Raw genomic sequence first — 15,821 nt, 5'->3', positions numbered from 1 at the left:
CTATAGGTGCAAGACAAGCAGAAGTATCACAACAGAAAATAAAGAGTCTGCACTCTGTACGCCGGTAACGCCTTCGATCAATCACGTCTTCATCAGGACACGCATGTCCCGATGAAGAAGAGCTGATTGATCGAAACGTTGACGACGCAATACAAATACGGCAGAGCCATTTCAGCTTTACCAGTGTGTGCAGACTGAGACTTTAAAAAGGAACGCTCACATACGTCAATGCTTCTCTGAAATAATATAGTTTCCGAGGCTATAAGTGCTTCTCAAACCCCCCAGTTTGGTGTGCATCAGTGCATGATTAGCAGGCCACAGGCCCCCGTAACTCTGCTCATGATTAGCAGGCCACAGGCCCCCATAACTCTGCAGATTGTACAAATTGAAGCAAATGGAACGCAAGAGGGTCCATTTGTACAACAGATCTGTAAAGTACATAATATATTTGGTTCCTAACTATAAACAATTCAGCTGTAAGCCTGCCTTTTGCTTGTAACAGTGTTTAGGCCTATATGTATTGTGGTATTGCTACTTTTACTTGAGTAAAGTAAAGAAAAAACAGAGTATTTCTTCCACCACTGTATATAATCGCAACTTCGCAACATCTTTCATCTCTGCCTGGCTCTATAGTCTCCACTGCCTCCTGCTATTCCAAGGGCAAGCTCAAACATGCTGTCTGAGTTCGGAGCCAATGATTGGCTAGTGTCAGCTGCCCCGACTATGAAAGAGTTACAGGATGCCAGGGTGACGGAGGGGACAGGGAGGAATGCCACCCGCCAAACACACCCAGACCAGTCAAACCATCTGTTCAGAAACCCTTTCCCCCAGGAGACCGACAGACAGAGCTGGTTCAGTGTGACTGAGGCCACCTGCCGCGCGGGAACAGCTTCGTTGCCAAGACGTACCAGCCCTGTGCTCCACAGTCCACACCCCACTGCCCTGCAGTCACACCATCACTGGACCTGTTTCCAGCTCCCCCTACAGTCACACACCCACTGGACCTGTTGCCAGCTCCCCCTACAGTCCACACCCCACTGCCCTGCAGTCACACAACCACTGGACCTGTTGCCAGCTCCCCCTACAGAACTGTAATCACCACTGGACCTGTTGCCAGCTCCCCCTACAGAACTGTAATCACAACTGGACCTGTTGCCAGCTCCCCCTACAGAACTGTAGTCACAACTGGACCTGTTGCCAGCTCCCCCTACAGAACTGTAGTCACAACTGGACCTGTTGCCAGCTCCCCCTACAGAACTGTAGTCACAACTGGACCTGTTGCCAGCTCCCCCTACAGAACTGTAGTCACAACTGGACCTGTTGCCAGCTCCCCCTACAGAACTGTAGTCACAACTGGACCTGTTGCCAGCTCCCCCTACAGAACTGTAGTCACAACTGGACCTGTTGCCAGCTCCCCCTACAGAACTGTAATCACAACTGGACCTGTTGCCAGCTCCCCCTACAGAACTGTAATCACAACTGGACCTGTTGCCAGCTCCCCCTACAGAACTGTAATCACAACTGGACCTGTTGCCAGCTCCCCCTACAGAACTGTAATCACAACTGGACCTGTTGCCAGCTCCCCCTACAGAACTGTAATCACAACTGCCAATAAAGTTTAACATGATGCTTCATGGCTTAACCTGTCGCACAAAAACATCTATCTTTTACCTTCTTTCCTCCTATTAAACACAAATCACCACTATATCTACAGTGCCTTTTGACTTTCTTCAGGAATGTCTGACTTTTCAAGAAACCACAGTACCTTTCTGGCCAGCGAGGAGCAGGCAACCGTATTCGGGAACAGTTCGGATCAATCAGACTCTGTGTGAATCCCCCAATAAGGTGCTTACTGCTTACATAGTGCAGTGTTTTAATTCTTTAAAACAAGGATCGGGGCATGTACGGGTGGAGGTTCCAGTGGATTGTCCGCAGACGTATTCATTCCTAGTCCCGTGTACTCAAAGTATCTACTCAGAGTGTACAAACCCCATGTAATAGATACTCCTCATGTACAGGTCACAAGGACAGGTGTGCATGAAAAAAAAGAAGCTTTGCGAACCTCCTTTGGTGGACATCTGCTCAGGCTCCCAAAGCAGACCCTCTGAGCAGATGTTCGTTCGCCTAGATCTGCACAGCTGTCATTTAGTGGACATCCAACCACATATAGTTTATTTACCGATTATGATTACTTTAAGTTCTCACAGGACCAACCAGTGTGTCAGAAGTATTAATTGCATGTGTTATTTCCTCCCCAAGATCCATCATCTGCTCTCAGTCTATTTGCGTTGCTGTAGATTCAACTCCCACACAACAAAAGGACCTCAGATTGCTAATAGGAGAAATTACACTTTCTGAGGCTTCTCTTCCACGACACTGTGAAAATGATCAGTGCTATGTTTAGCAGCTCACTACTCTTAAAGATGGAGTGCCGTGATTTTTTCCCGCCACCTAAAACATGATCATCAGGTACAGTATTTTATTTATTTATTTTTCAAAAAAAAGTGTACAGTATTTATTAAAATGTCGTTTTATGTGGACACGCCCACCAGTTAATTATGTGGTTTGCCTGGTGGGTGGTGATCCACCTGAACTGAAGCCGCACCCACAGCTGTTGTTGTATGATAAAGGGGGACGGGTTAGGAGAGGGGATGATATTGTGATGTCACTATATCACAGTTGTTTCCATTGGCACGTTTGTTTGACTGTCAAGGTTTCAGCCTCCAGGAAGAAACCCTAAATACAAAGGGAAGACATGAATACACATAACAACCACACCAAGGCGTCTAATGTACTGTCACTTCATAAACACACAGAAACTAGAAAAATGCTAAAATCACGGCACTCCAGAGTAATGAAAAGCGATACTTTGATGGGTCATGGTTGAATCCACCTGCAACACACCTACTGATACAGTATATTCAGCCCAAGACAAAGAAAGGCCTAGCCACACTTTCTGGAGTATTTTTTTTTATGAATTTGTTATTCACCACCACCAGGGGGCGCCAAAAGTCCCAGACCGCCACCATATATCTTTTATTTTATTTTATATATTTTTATTTTTTTCAAAAAAAAAAGTCTAAAAAAAAAAAAAAAAAAAAAAACATGTTATAAAACACGAAAAACACGTCCTTGGCGCTCCAGGACATCATGAAAAAGAAGTTAAATAAGTCCTTGGCGACCATTGAGTTAGGTATGCACGCATCCGTTTATCTGTCTAGACAGACCGATGCTGCTGTGTATACAAAACAACAACAAGTTCATAAGAAACCACTCAAGACGGATATTCCTTTCTTTGTATTATCTTCAAGAATCTGCACCCAGTTATATAGAGACTAGGGCAGTATTATGCGTGTCTTAAGTACCAGGTCTTATTACTTAACTTAAGACCTGGAGGCGTGGTCAATGCCATTTGGCTATTCTGAGTGGCCAAACAGCATTGACCACGCCTCCAGGTCTTAAGTTAAAGGTATATTCAGTGATTTCACTTAATTCAAATATCACTTATTCTTTCTTATTTTTTGGATAATCCTCCCTACTATAAAGGGTGCTGACCATATAAGGAGTTCCTCCCTGTCCCCAGTGAGCCCCTGGGGTCAAAAAACCCTAGTTTCGGTTTGGGCTTTGGGTGGCAAAGCCTTCATCCAATCAGGATGAGAGGGGCCTTCATCCAATCATGATCGAGTGGGGCGGGCCTTGGTGCACGTGCTGTTGGTCTGTTGTACTTCCCCCACTGTAGAGCGTGCATGTGCACATCTTGTTATCGGGGCGGACCCGGGTTTTTTCCAAATCACTGAATGCTCCTTTAAGTAATAAGACCTGGTACTTATATATATATATACTCTCCTTGAGTAGAGCACGCCTTTCTCCTGGCGGAATTGATCCGGGTAGGAGAGTTGTCTTATATTCAGCCTAATCCAACCCACCTCGCGACTTTTCTGCAGGTATATTTTGCCGCTCTGCGCCCCGAATCCCTGACAAATACCAAAGATCTGTCACCACGCTCCACCCGCCATGCCGTTGTGACTGTGCTTCACTCTGGTTCGCTTGTTTCCACAAAATAGGGCCTTCAGTTTTAATTTAATTTAACACTGGGGATTTGACCATGTAGCCTACAGCAGTGGTTCCCAAACTTCCTCACGTCAAGGACCCCCAAATTGACACTAATTAGCCCCGCGGACCCCCATTTGAAAAGATATGCCAGGGACCCCCATAAGAGAAGATTTTCACGGCTCTAGAAGTGATTCTCAACCCGTTTAATTTCAAGGACCCCCCAGTTTGACATGCATTAGGCTACGGACCCTAACGGGTCCATTTGGTACCTATGAGGTGGTACCTACAGTAGGACTAGGAGGTGGTACCTATGACTAGGAGGTGCGTGCTGGCAGTGATGCTCGTGGCAACGTTGGTGGCGACACACTCCCACTCCCCATGATCCTCCTTGGTCAGCGACTTAAACTGTAAGCTGCCTCGGGGCAGGACATTGTGCTTGCTTTTGCTGGGTTTCCCTACCTTCAGTCCAGGCAGGGAGGGAGAGAGAGAGAGAGAGAGAGAGAGAGAGAGAGAGAGAGAGAGAGAGAGAGAGAGAGAGAGAGAGAGAGAGAGAGAGAGAGAGATCGTTACAGTACAACAGGGCAAAAACGGTCAGTGAGGACAGGTCATGATAAGTTATTAATCCACACGTACATGTTTGTAAAGGAATACAGTTTTTAGCTTAAATGGCTGTCACACTAACACACTCAAAATTCATTCAAATTAACACAATGAATGGCTATACTGTATAGGTTCTACTGAGTGACAATATGGTGACAGACAGAGAGAGAGAGAGAGAGAGAGCCCAATACTGTACAGTTTCAGTTTGTACCCCATGTTGCATCTCTTGTAAAGTCACAATTAGAAATGTGATTAAAACAGTAAAAACACAAATATATATATTTTTTAAATAGTACAATTGAAATAAGAATAGCTCTGCGCCAGGAATGTGATTGGGTGTTGATTGTCATGGTAACAGTGTCATGGTAACATGTCGTCTTGGTAACATGCATATTATCCCATTCTGGGCGGGAACCCCTTTTGGTGTTTTAAACATTATGTTATAATTTAGCTATTGAAAAATAGCAGATCTACAAGCTCGAGCTTGTAGATCTGCTATTTTTGAAAAATCGTGAAAATATTTATTTCAGAAAACTGGAGGATTTAGAAGATTTTTTTTTAAATTTTGAGGTCAGGCAAAAATGGGTTATAAAGGCACCTGAGCTCCAGGTGAGCGGGATGGGAACGTACCGTCGTTTCCCTGGCTGAACACTCAGTACATGTTTGTATTACATTTTACCTTTTGTGTATTGGATATCCCTCTGCCTAAACTGGCGCAGACTATAGAGCGTCGCTCTATAGTCTGCCATCCCCTTTCATGACGACGCCAGTCCCAGGAAATAATTCCCAATGCATTTTTCCCACATTAGCCATTTAAAAAAAAAAATTATTTAAAGATCTTTTAAGCGTCGTACAAAGCCAACTCGAGTTGTGACAAATCATGACAACAAACACAATTTGTTGGGCCGAACAAAATTAGAAAAAAGAAAAAAAACGGCAGGTTACAACACTTTTTTTGTTGTTTTTATTCTTTGTAATTATTTGTTTGGTCCAAAATATTGTGTTTGTTGTCATGATTTGTCACAACTCGAGTTGGCTTTGTACGACGCTTAAAAGGTCTTTAAATAAATACTTTTTTAAATGTCTAATGTTTAAATGCATTAGATTGCCTGGGCCTGGCGTCGTCATGAAGGAGGGCGGGACTGCAACGCTCTATAACCTCAGGAAAATAAGTCCTAGGTTCGAAACGTTAACATGTCGGGAGCGATGCGATAGAAAATCACATCCGAACCTCGGATGGATGACGATCACCAAGTTTCAGAGATATGAGGCATTGAAGATCCTACTTTGACTGGAGGTCTATGGGGGCCGTGTGCAAAGATCCCGGTGCTGGGGGTGAACGGAGGCGTTGCCTATAGCAACAGGGCCAATGTTAAAAGGTGATTTTTGTTGGTTACCTTCCTCCATGTAATGTTGGGGAAGGGGTCTCCCTCCGCCTCGCAGGGGATGACCAGCTCTCTCCCAGACTCCTGCCTGTACTCCCCTCCAGGAACCACAGAGAATTTAGGGGGGTCCTGTATCCGTGGCGAGATCCACGGCCCAAATGGGCCGCCTAAATTAGATGACCCCCTTGGTTTGAAGCAGCCATGCATTCATGCAAGAAGGATGCTAGTGAGCGTACAGCACTAACACTGTAAAACACCTACTGTATAGCGTTCCTTTAAAGCAGGGGTTCTCAACGTTTTTGGCCGGGGACCCCCGAAAATGCTTTGGCAACGTCTCGAGACCCCCGCCCCGCCCCCTCCTGACCCCCAATATAAATTGACTGCTACAATAACCTTAACCCATTTTGGGTGGGAACCCCTTTTGGTGTTTTAAGCATTATGTTATAATTTAGCTATTGAAAAATAGCAGATCTACAAGCTCATAGCGCGCCACTCGGTGGCGCGCTATGAGCTTGTAGATCTGCTATTTTTTTTTTGAAAATATTTTGGGGACCCCCCAAACTAATTTGGCGACCCCCCAAGGGGTCGCGACCCACGGGTTGAGAACCCCTGCTTTAAAGGACCACTTCACCACTTTTCAACCTATCTTCATATAATAGGTCCTCACTAATAATCATGAAAAAATTGCACAATTTTTTCCTACTCAGTCGGTGTCTCATAGGACGGCTGTGGGCAGTATAGAAACCGTCTTCCAGTGACATCATCATTAGGCAGATTTTTTTTTTAAACAAGATTTTTTTACAAAAATGTTTAGATTTTCATTATCGTGAGAACGATGGCTTCCATTTTCGCATTGCAACTTTTCAGGACTAGAAAGCCTGCAGTTTCTATTAGATTGTATTCCCCATCGATGATGTCACTGGAAGACGGTTTCTGAACTGCCCACAGCCCTCCTATGAGACACAGACAGAGTAGAAAAAATTGCACCATTTTTTCATGATTATTAGTGAGGACCTATTATATGAAGATAGGTTGAAAAGTGGTGAAGTGGTCCTTTAACTCTGAGAGTACAAATATAATCAAATATGGGTCCATTTGGTTACATTTGTACACTCTCATCAGAGTTAAATTATAAGTAAAATGTTAAAGGAGAATTCCATGCTAGAAGGCTTTCTTACCTTTATTTGTAGTTGTTACGTCCCCACCAAAGAGGTCCAGGTGTTATTTTGTGCAAAAGTGCATTATTGGCTATTCTCCCTAATATAAGCTAATTTGCTTATTTCCATCGAAATAAGTAGTAAAGTGTGCCGCTTGGGATACTTACATTATGAAGAGAGGATATATACAATTTTTTTAAATTTTTGCGAATTAGCACAACACCCCAATGCCTCAATTCAATGCAATTCAATTCATTGAGGGCTTATGGTAGGGGAAATAGCCAATAATGTGCTTTTGCACAAAATAACACCTGGACCTCTTTGTTGAGGACGTAACAACTACAAATAAAGGTAAGAAAGCCTTCTAGCATGGAATTCTCCTTTAAATGAAGATTGTAAAAAAACTGCAGATGTAAAAAAAAAACGACAGGATTGATTTTTGACTGCTAGAATTGCATACCTTCAGCACCAGGGGGGCGGGAGTGGACCATCCCATTGAACCCAAGGCATTGTAAGGCATGCAGGTATAGGTGCCGAGAGAGTCCTCTGTCACCTCTGCCACTCGGATGCTCCCATCGTCCATCTGACTCCATCCAGGGAACTGCATGGGTTGTGGGACAATGATATGGTTCCTCGATCAACACCAAATATCTTTGCCGAAAATATCCAGTGTGCAGCCATTTGCAGGCAAGTACTATAAACCTGATCACATCAAGACGCGTTGCTACCTTATAGTATATATGAATAGAGACGGCACCCGGAGGAAACCCTGAGGCGCAATGGACATAGTGGCCGAATTTGGTATTGCAGCGCTGGGCCAAGAACATGAACGTGCTGGTCCGTTGACTATCATTGCGCACGTTCATGATGACACGTGAACGCGGTTTCAGTGCAATGGCAGCGCGTTCATGTCTTTGGCCCAATCAATCCCAGAATGCACTCTGTTCCTACCCGGAAGGAGGAGTGAAATCGCCTCATGCGCTTCTGAGCAACTTAATGCAAGTGGATGGAAGGAGAACTCGGGTGCCGTCTCTATTCATATATACTCTAAGGTTACTACAGACCGAAAAGTCTTTTGAAAAAGCTGGATCTACAAGCTTGTAGATCTGCTATTTTTGAAGAAAGAAAAAATGCGGCGCAAATCTTTGAATATATATTATTTCAGAGCGAATTCTTTTAACTCAAATCTTTGCTTCTGGTGGGGTCCCTGGAACAACATATTTTCAGATGGGGATTCGCAGCCAAATACAGATAATTCTGAGGGTCCTTGACATGAAAAAGGTTAAGCATCACTGACATAGAATCATAGGGTTTTTCAGAAAACTGTCAGGATTTAGAAGACATTTTTAGAATCGTGTTCAGGTCTAAATGGATTAAAAGAGATACTAAAAGTGAAGGGAAAAAGTGAAAAGAAATATTCTTTGTGGTTCAACAATAGATGTGAAAGCAGGGAGGTTGTCTGCAGTCTGGAACTGGATAGTGAGAGCAGCTTAACAGTCTCCCTGTTGACATCATCTCCCACTGCCTTGAGCGTCATTTATGCTCTGTCGCACAACGGTGTCGCACGCCCAAAAATAGCAGACCTACAAGACCTACAAGCTCACAGCACGTTGCATCCTTTTATCATGTTTACGACCTGACAAACTACGAATCGGATTGATTTCATGCTAGAATTATTAGTTAACCCATTTTGGGCGGGAACCCCTTTTGGTGTTTTTATGTTATGCTTTAGCTGTTGAAAAATAGCAGATCTACAAGCTTGTAGCGCGGCTTGTAGGTCTGCTATTTTTGAAAAATCGTGAAAATGTGGCGCAAATCTTTGAATATATATTCTTTCAGAGCGAACGTTTTTAACTCAAATCTTTGCTTCTTGGGGGTCCCTCCCTGGAACAACATATTTTCAGATGGGGTCCACGGCCAAATGCAGATAATTCTGGGGGTCCTTGACATGAAAAAGGTTGAGAACCACTGACCACTGACTCCTGACCGTTCAGAAAACGGTCAGTTAGGATGTATTTGTATAATCGTCCTCAGGTCTAAATGGAATGGTATAAAGCTCTCCAGATCTGGTAAATTGTCTTTTGGAGTGAAAATGGGTGGCCGACTGTTTGTTTTATTGAGTTTTGTCTTAAACAAGTATAGCAGTAAAAAAATATCAAAGGGGAAAAAGAAAATAGTACAAATTCAAGTACAGTATTCAAGTATGTTATAGTGGAACCCAGATACACAGACCATCACACAACAAAGTAGCCTATACATTAAGAGGTGAACATCTCAACTGCTACAGCACGGTGTTGTTTTTGGCGTGCACAGACATTTAGAGGGGCAGGTGCTCAAGTGGAAAAAAAGGGCACTTTTAGCAGCACGTGGAACCGGCCGGTTGCCTTAATAGTGTGAGATTTATAGATTGTGGGGCCTAAATAATATATTAGAAGCTTTTTATCAAGAATTGATCAATGTTACCATGGTCCACATACTGTACAGTGTAACTGTACAAAATAAGAAAAAAAAGAAGTTTGTTTTTCGAAAGGGCACATTGCCAAAAGGGCAGGGGGTGCTCTAGCACCCCTAGTGTCTATCTGTGCACGCCACTGGTTTTTGGCAGCACATTTTGATTTTAGTTTTAGTCATAGTCATAGTCACATTTTAGTCACCTGGAATGTTTTAGTGTTAGTCTAGTTTTAGTGAACTATTTAGTCAACGAAAAGAGTTTAGTTGACTAAATCTACAGTTGATTTAGTCGACTAAATTGTATTTTGGCCGTGATGTTGACGTAATGACTGATTTTACACTTAAAATTACTTATACTGGATCTCTTGTCTACTAGTCCCCTTCCTAGCATTTTGGTCTAGTTTTTAGCTGTTGACGAAATTGTCAGTATATATTTAGTCTTAGTGTTAGTCATCATAGCTTAGTCATCATTTAGTTTCCATTTTGTTTTCCTCAGTGAGAAAAGGCTGCTACAGCAGCTACACCATCAACGCCGGGGCGTGAATAGACTAATAATACCTGAATAATACCTTCCCCACTTTGGAGACAAGGACGTTGAAACTCAGCCACATCGCACCAAACTCACCTTATCTATTCGGAGAGGGAGGCCATCTTTCTTCCACTTCACAAGCGTTACAGGAGGGTTGGCGTCGACGGGGCAGCGGATGAAGCCGGGTAGACCAATGGCCACGTAGATGACCGCTGGCATGTTCACCACGCGGGCCGGGTCTAGAAGCACAGGGCAGAAAGAACAGGGCTTTCTGGATCAAAGTGAACCCACCTGAGCATCTTGAACGTGATTACCGGCGCCCACCCACCACCCACCTGCTGACCACTGAACACAGCACCCACCACCCACCTGCTGACCACTGAACACAGCACCCACCACCCACCTGCTGACCACTGAACACAGCACCCACCACCCACCTGCTGACCACTGAACACAGCACCCACCACCCACCTGCTGACCACTGAACACAGCACCCACCTGCTGACCACTGAACACAGCACCCACCACCCACCTGCTGACCACTGAACACAGCACCCACCACCCACCTGCTGACCACTGAACACAGCACCCACCACCCACCTGCTGACCACTGAACACAGCACCCACCACCCACCTGCTGACCACTGAACACAGCACCCACCACCCACCTGCTGACCACTGAACACAGCACCCACCTGCTGACCACTGAACACACCACCCACCTGCTGACCACTGAACACAGCACCCACCTGCTGACCACTGAACACAGCACCCACCACCCACCTGCTGACCACTGAACACAGCACCCACCTGCTGACCACTGAACACAGCACCCACCACCCACCTGCTGACCACTGAACACAGCACCCACCTGCTGACCACTGAACACAGCACCCACCTGCTGACCACTGAACACACCACCCACCTGCTGACCACTGAACACACCACCCACCTGCTGACCACTGAACACAGCACCCACCTGCTGACCACTGAACACAGCACCCACCACCCACCTGCTGACCACTGAACACACCACCCACCTGCTGACCACTGAACACAGCACCCACCACCCACCTGCTGACCACTGAACACACCACCCACCTGCTGACCACTGAACACAGCAGCCTGTTAAGTGGTCAGATGGGAGCATCTTCAGGGCATGTTCATTCCGTTGTAGTGAACATTAAGTTCATATGTATCTGTATCATGATGAAAACAATTTTTTAAAGGGTTTAAACTTTAAAGTAAGCGGCCGAAATGAGTTTTCTCCGACGGGTGGCTGGCATCTCCCTTAGAGATAGGGTGAGAAGTTCAGTCACACACGGACTCGGAGTAAAACCGCTGCTCCTTCGCCTGGAAAGCAGCCAGCTGAGGTGGTTCGGGCATCTGGTTAGGATGCCTCTCGAGCGTCCCCCTAGGTATAGGTCCTCGATGCACGTCGCACTGGGAGGAGACCCCGGGGCAGACCAAGGCGCAGATGGAGCGATTACATCGACTCACTGGCCTTGGAACGCCTCAGGATCCCCCAGGAGGAAGTTACTAATGTTGCTCTGGAGAGGGAAGTCTGGAGCTCTCTGGTGGAGCTGTTGCCCCCGCGACCAGACTACGGATAAGCGGTTGAAGATGGATGGATGGATGTAGACTTTGGGCTCTAGCGTACGCCTTTACCCGTCAGCATTAACCACAATCCATGAATTACGCATTTAGGAGCTTCCACTATTGGTAAATCTTGCGGCCCACCCATGCAACCCACTATACATTTTGCTATACTCCTATGTATATTTGCGGGTGGACGTGTGTTCGCGGGCGTGTTGATGCGCTTTCCTTGAAATTGCTATCTTGCGCCCCACACAGGTTTAGGGCAGCAGAGAGCGCCTCCTCAATCCACCACACAGGTTTAGGGCAGTGGAGAGCGCCTCCTCAATCCACCCGCAATGCGGATTCCATTTGATAGAAGAAGGCGCTCCTGAGTTGGAGCTGCCTCGACACACAATGTTGCAGAACGTCGCTCTGAGCGACCTCTGAGCTGTGAACGTCGTTCACAGCTCAGAGGTCTCGTTCTGTCCCATTTAGACCTGAGGACGATTCTACAAAAATGTCTTCTAAATCCTGACAGTTTTCTGAAAAACCTCATGTTTCTATGTCAGTGGTTCTCAAACTATTTAATGTCAAGGACCCCTAGAATTATCTGTAATTGGCCGCCGACCCCCATCTGAAAATATGCAGTTCCATGGACCCTCCCAGAAGCAAAGATTTGAGTTAAAAACGATTTTTCAAAAATAGTAGACCTACAAGTTAATAGCTATGAGCTTGTAGATCTGCTATTTTTCAAGAGCTAAAGCATAACATAATGCTTAAAACACCAAAAGGGGTTCCCGCCCAAAATGGGTTAATTCTCCACAAATCTCTGTGAATGTAATTTGAACTATAATCAACTCCTGTGTGTCAATTCCTTGTGTCCATTGTGTTTATATAATTGTCTATTCAAAGAAGTTATTTGAGTTGTGCCGTTCATTGTGCGCGATTCCATTCGCTCATTCAGGGTCATCCATCCATTGCGCAGAAAATATTTAATGGGTTACAATAATAATAAAAAAATCCCCATAATCAAAGCAAAGCAAAGCAAAGCAAAGTTCTTTGTTTACCCAGGGTAAGTGGACTAAGCTCGAGATGCTTGTTTACAGCCACGCCCTGCTCATAGAACATTTCATGGTTGGGGTTCAATGCCTTGCTCAAGGGCACTTCAGCGGTGATAATTTTAACGTGCCGGTCCGGGGATTCGAACTGGCGACCTTCCGGTATCAAGACCGCTCCGCAAACCGTTCGGCCACCGCTGCCTCAACATTAGTAACAACAGATACTTTAAACATTATAGTTGAGGGACAGCAAGAATAGCATGGTCTCTAAATGAGGTCAACCAGCAGAGCATCAAAGTAGCGGCCGGGGGTGATGAAAGGGGGACGAAATTATGTTGTTGGGGGCGGGCTATCAGCGTGGAGGGCTAGGGACAGGAAAAGTGCGTGCGTGCGTGCGTGCGTGCGTGCGTGCGTGCGTGCGTGCGTGCGTGCATGAGAGAGAGAGAGACAGAGAGAGACAGAGAGAGACAGAGAGAGACAGAGAGAGAGACAGAGAGAGAGACAGAGAGAGAGAGAGAGAGAGAGAGAGAGACAGAGAGAGAGACAGAGAGAGAGACAGAGAGAGACAGAGAGAGAGACAGAGAGAGACAGAGAGAGACAGAGAGAGAGACAGAGAGAGACAGAGAGAGAGACAGAGAGAGAGACAGAGAGAGACAGAGAGAGAGACAGAGAGAGACAGAGAGAGACAGAGAGAGAGACAGAGAGAGACAGAGAGAGAGACAGAGAGAGAGACAGAGACAGACAGAGAGAGAGAGACAGAGAGAGAGACAGAGAGAGACAGAGAGAGACAGAGATAGAGACAGAGAGAGACAGAGAGAGAGACAGAGAGAGACAGAGAGTAAAACTGTGAGAAAAAGAACAGGTGAGCAGATGATAAAAGGCCGAGGAGCGGTGGTGGCGGTGGTGGTGGTGGGGGGTGGGGAGGGGGGGTGCATAGAAAGAAGGCTGCTGAAAGAAAGGCAATGGATGTCATCAGGAAGATAAAAACAAAAGGACTGGAAAACAAAAGTACAAAACAAGAAACAAATCAATCCTCTCGTATCTGCTCACAACAACAGGATCCTGAGACTCGAGCATACGGCAATTGAAAGTTCAGAAGAGTAGAGCAGAGGTTCCCAAAGTGGGGTCCGGGGACCCCCAGGGGGTCCTTGATAGTTAGGAACCAAATGGACCCTTATGGGTCTGGCTCTGCACTCTCCCTGTTTGCATCCTACCTGACGGGTCGCTCCTACCAGGTGATGCTGAGAGGGTCTGTGTCAGAACCACACAGGCTCACAACTGGGGTTCCCCAAGGCTCGGTTCTGGGTCCTCTTCTTTTCTCTCTCTACACTACATCTCTGGGTGCTGTCATCCACTCCCATGGCTTTTCCTACCACTGCTATGCCGATGACACCCAGCTGATCCTCTCATTCCCCCCCTCTGATACCCAAGTGGAGGCACGCATTGCTGCTTGTCTGGCTGACATCTCGGCGTGGATGTCGACAAACCACCTGAAGCTCAACCTGGACAAGACCGAGCTGATGTTCCTCCCGGGGAAGGGCTGTCCGCACCGAGACATGGCCATCACCATTGATAATGCTGTGGTGACCTCAACTCGGACTGCGAAAAATCTGGGTGTGACCCTGGACGATCAACTGACGTTCTCGGCAAACATCGCATCAGTGACAAGGTCCTGCAGATTCCTCCTCTACAACATCAGGAGGATTCGCCCCTTCCTCACGGAGAAGGCAGCCCAGGTGCTCATCCAGGCTCTCGTCATCTCCCGCCTGGACTACTGCAACTCCCTCCTTGCTGGTGCTCCGGCATCTGCCATCAGACCTCTGGAGCTTGTTCAGAAAGCTGCGGCTCGTCTGGTGTTCAACCGCCCCAAGTTCTCCCACACAACCATCCTTCTCCGTTCTCTACACTGGCTCCCCGTAGCGGCCCGCATCCAGTTCAAAACCCTGGTGTTAGCCTATAGGGCAGTGAAAGGAACAGCTCCTTCCTACCTCCGGGCTATGGTCGATGCCTACACCCCTGCCCGACCACTTCGGTCTGCCACCTCGGGGCGACTGATTGCCTCGTCACTCAAGGGTCCTTCTGGCCGATCCACACGGTCACGACTCTTTTCTGTTCTGGCCCCACAGTGGTGGAATGAACTCCCCACTGATGTTAGGACAGCAGAGTCACTGCCCATATTTCGCCGCAGGTTGAAAACCCACCTCTTCAGGAAACACTACCCTTCCTCTCTGCCTGACCTACTTGTTGTTAACTAGTTGTACGAACGCTTGTTTTCTATTGTTGTATTGTTTATTGGATCTTGTTTAGTCGATACACTTAATTGTTTTAGCTCATGCTCATTTGATTTAGCTATTTTGTCTCATCTGGTTAAGGAAATAGGTAGCTGATATATTGCACTTTTACCTTAGCGCTAGGTATACTCTTGGTTGCTTGTTTTTGCAGAAAATGCACTAAAGACTTCTGGTGATTAGTAGTTTTTGTTCCCTACCTATGTTGAATACACTTATTGTAAGTCGCTTTGGATAAAAGCGTCTGCTAAATGACTGTAATGTAATGTAATGTAATGTAATGTAACTCAGAGAGTGTACAAATGGAACCATTTCAATGGAACCCACATAACGGGTTCATTTGGTTCCATTTGTACACTCTCTGAGTTAAATTAACTTTGATTTTACAATACACATTGGGGGTCCCAGAGAGAGAAATGCCATTAAATAGTGGACCGTAGCCTAATTCAGGTCAAACCTGGGGGTCCTTGAAATGAAAATGGTTGAAAATCACTGCTAGGGAGGGGAAAGGAACTGGTTCCTTCCACGCGCTACGTCCAACCAGGGAAACTCCCCCCTGTCACGTGTAAAGGAGCAACTTGGACACTCAGGCATGAAGGAAGCATGAGTTCAAGTCCGTTGCTCTCCCCAGGTTGGCGGAGGGTGTGTAGAGCCCAGGATCACATTAGATAATTGGCACAGGGGTGAAAAAAATGGGTTACAAAATCGAGGGATACAAAATT

General features: G+C 46.1%; 1 protein-coding gene across 1 annotated transcript in view; it reads right to left on the bottom strand.

Moving 5' to 3' along the window:
- igsf9bb (immunoglobulin superfamily, member 9Bb) overlaps positions 1–15,821 on the bottom strand; it is a 191,915-nt gene that overhangs the window by 51,808 nt on the left and 124,286 nt on the right. The window contains exons 8-11 of the mRNA XM_079508357.1: positions 10,272–10,414; positions 7,656–7,796; positions 6,051–6,167; positions 4,362–4,512 (exon numbers count right to left, since the gene is read on the bottom strand). Coding sequence (XP_079364483.1) covers positions 4,362–4,512; positions 6,051–6,167; positions 7,656–7,796; positions 10,272–10,414 — 552 coding nt within the window. The remainder of the gene's footprint in view (positions 1–4,361; positions 4,513–6,050; positions 6,168–7,655; positions 7,797–10,271; positions 10,415–15,821) is intronic.

Source organism: Electrona antarctica (assembly GCF_951216825.1).
Source record: "Electrona antarctica genome assembly, chromosome: 8".
Classification (NCBI taxonomy): domain Eukaryota; kingdom Metazoa; phylum Chordata; class Actinopteri; order Myctophiformes; family Myctophidae; genus Electrona; species Electrona antarctica.
The sequence above is the reverse complement of the archived record's forward strand: the minus strand, read 5'-3'. Positions and strand labels throughout refer to the sequence as shown.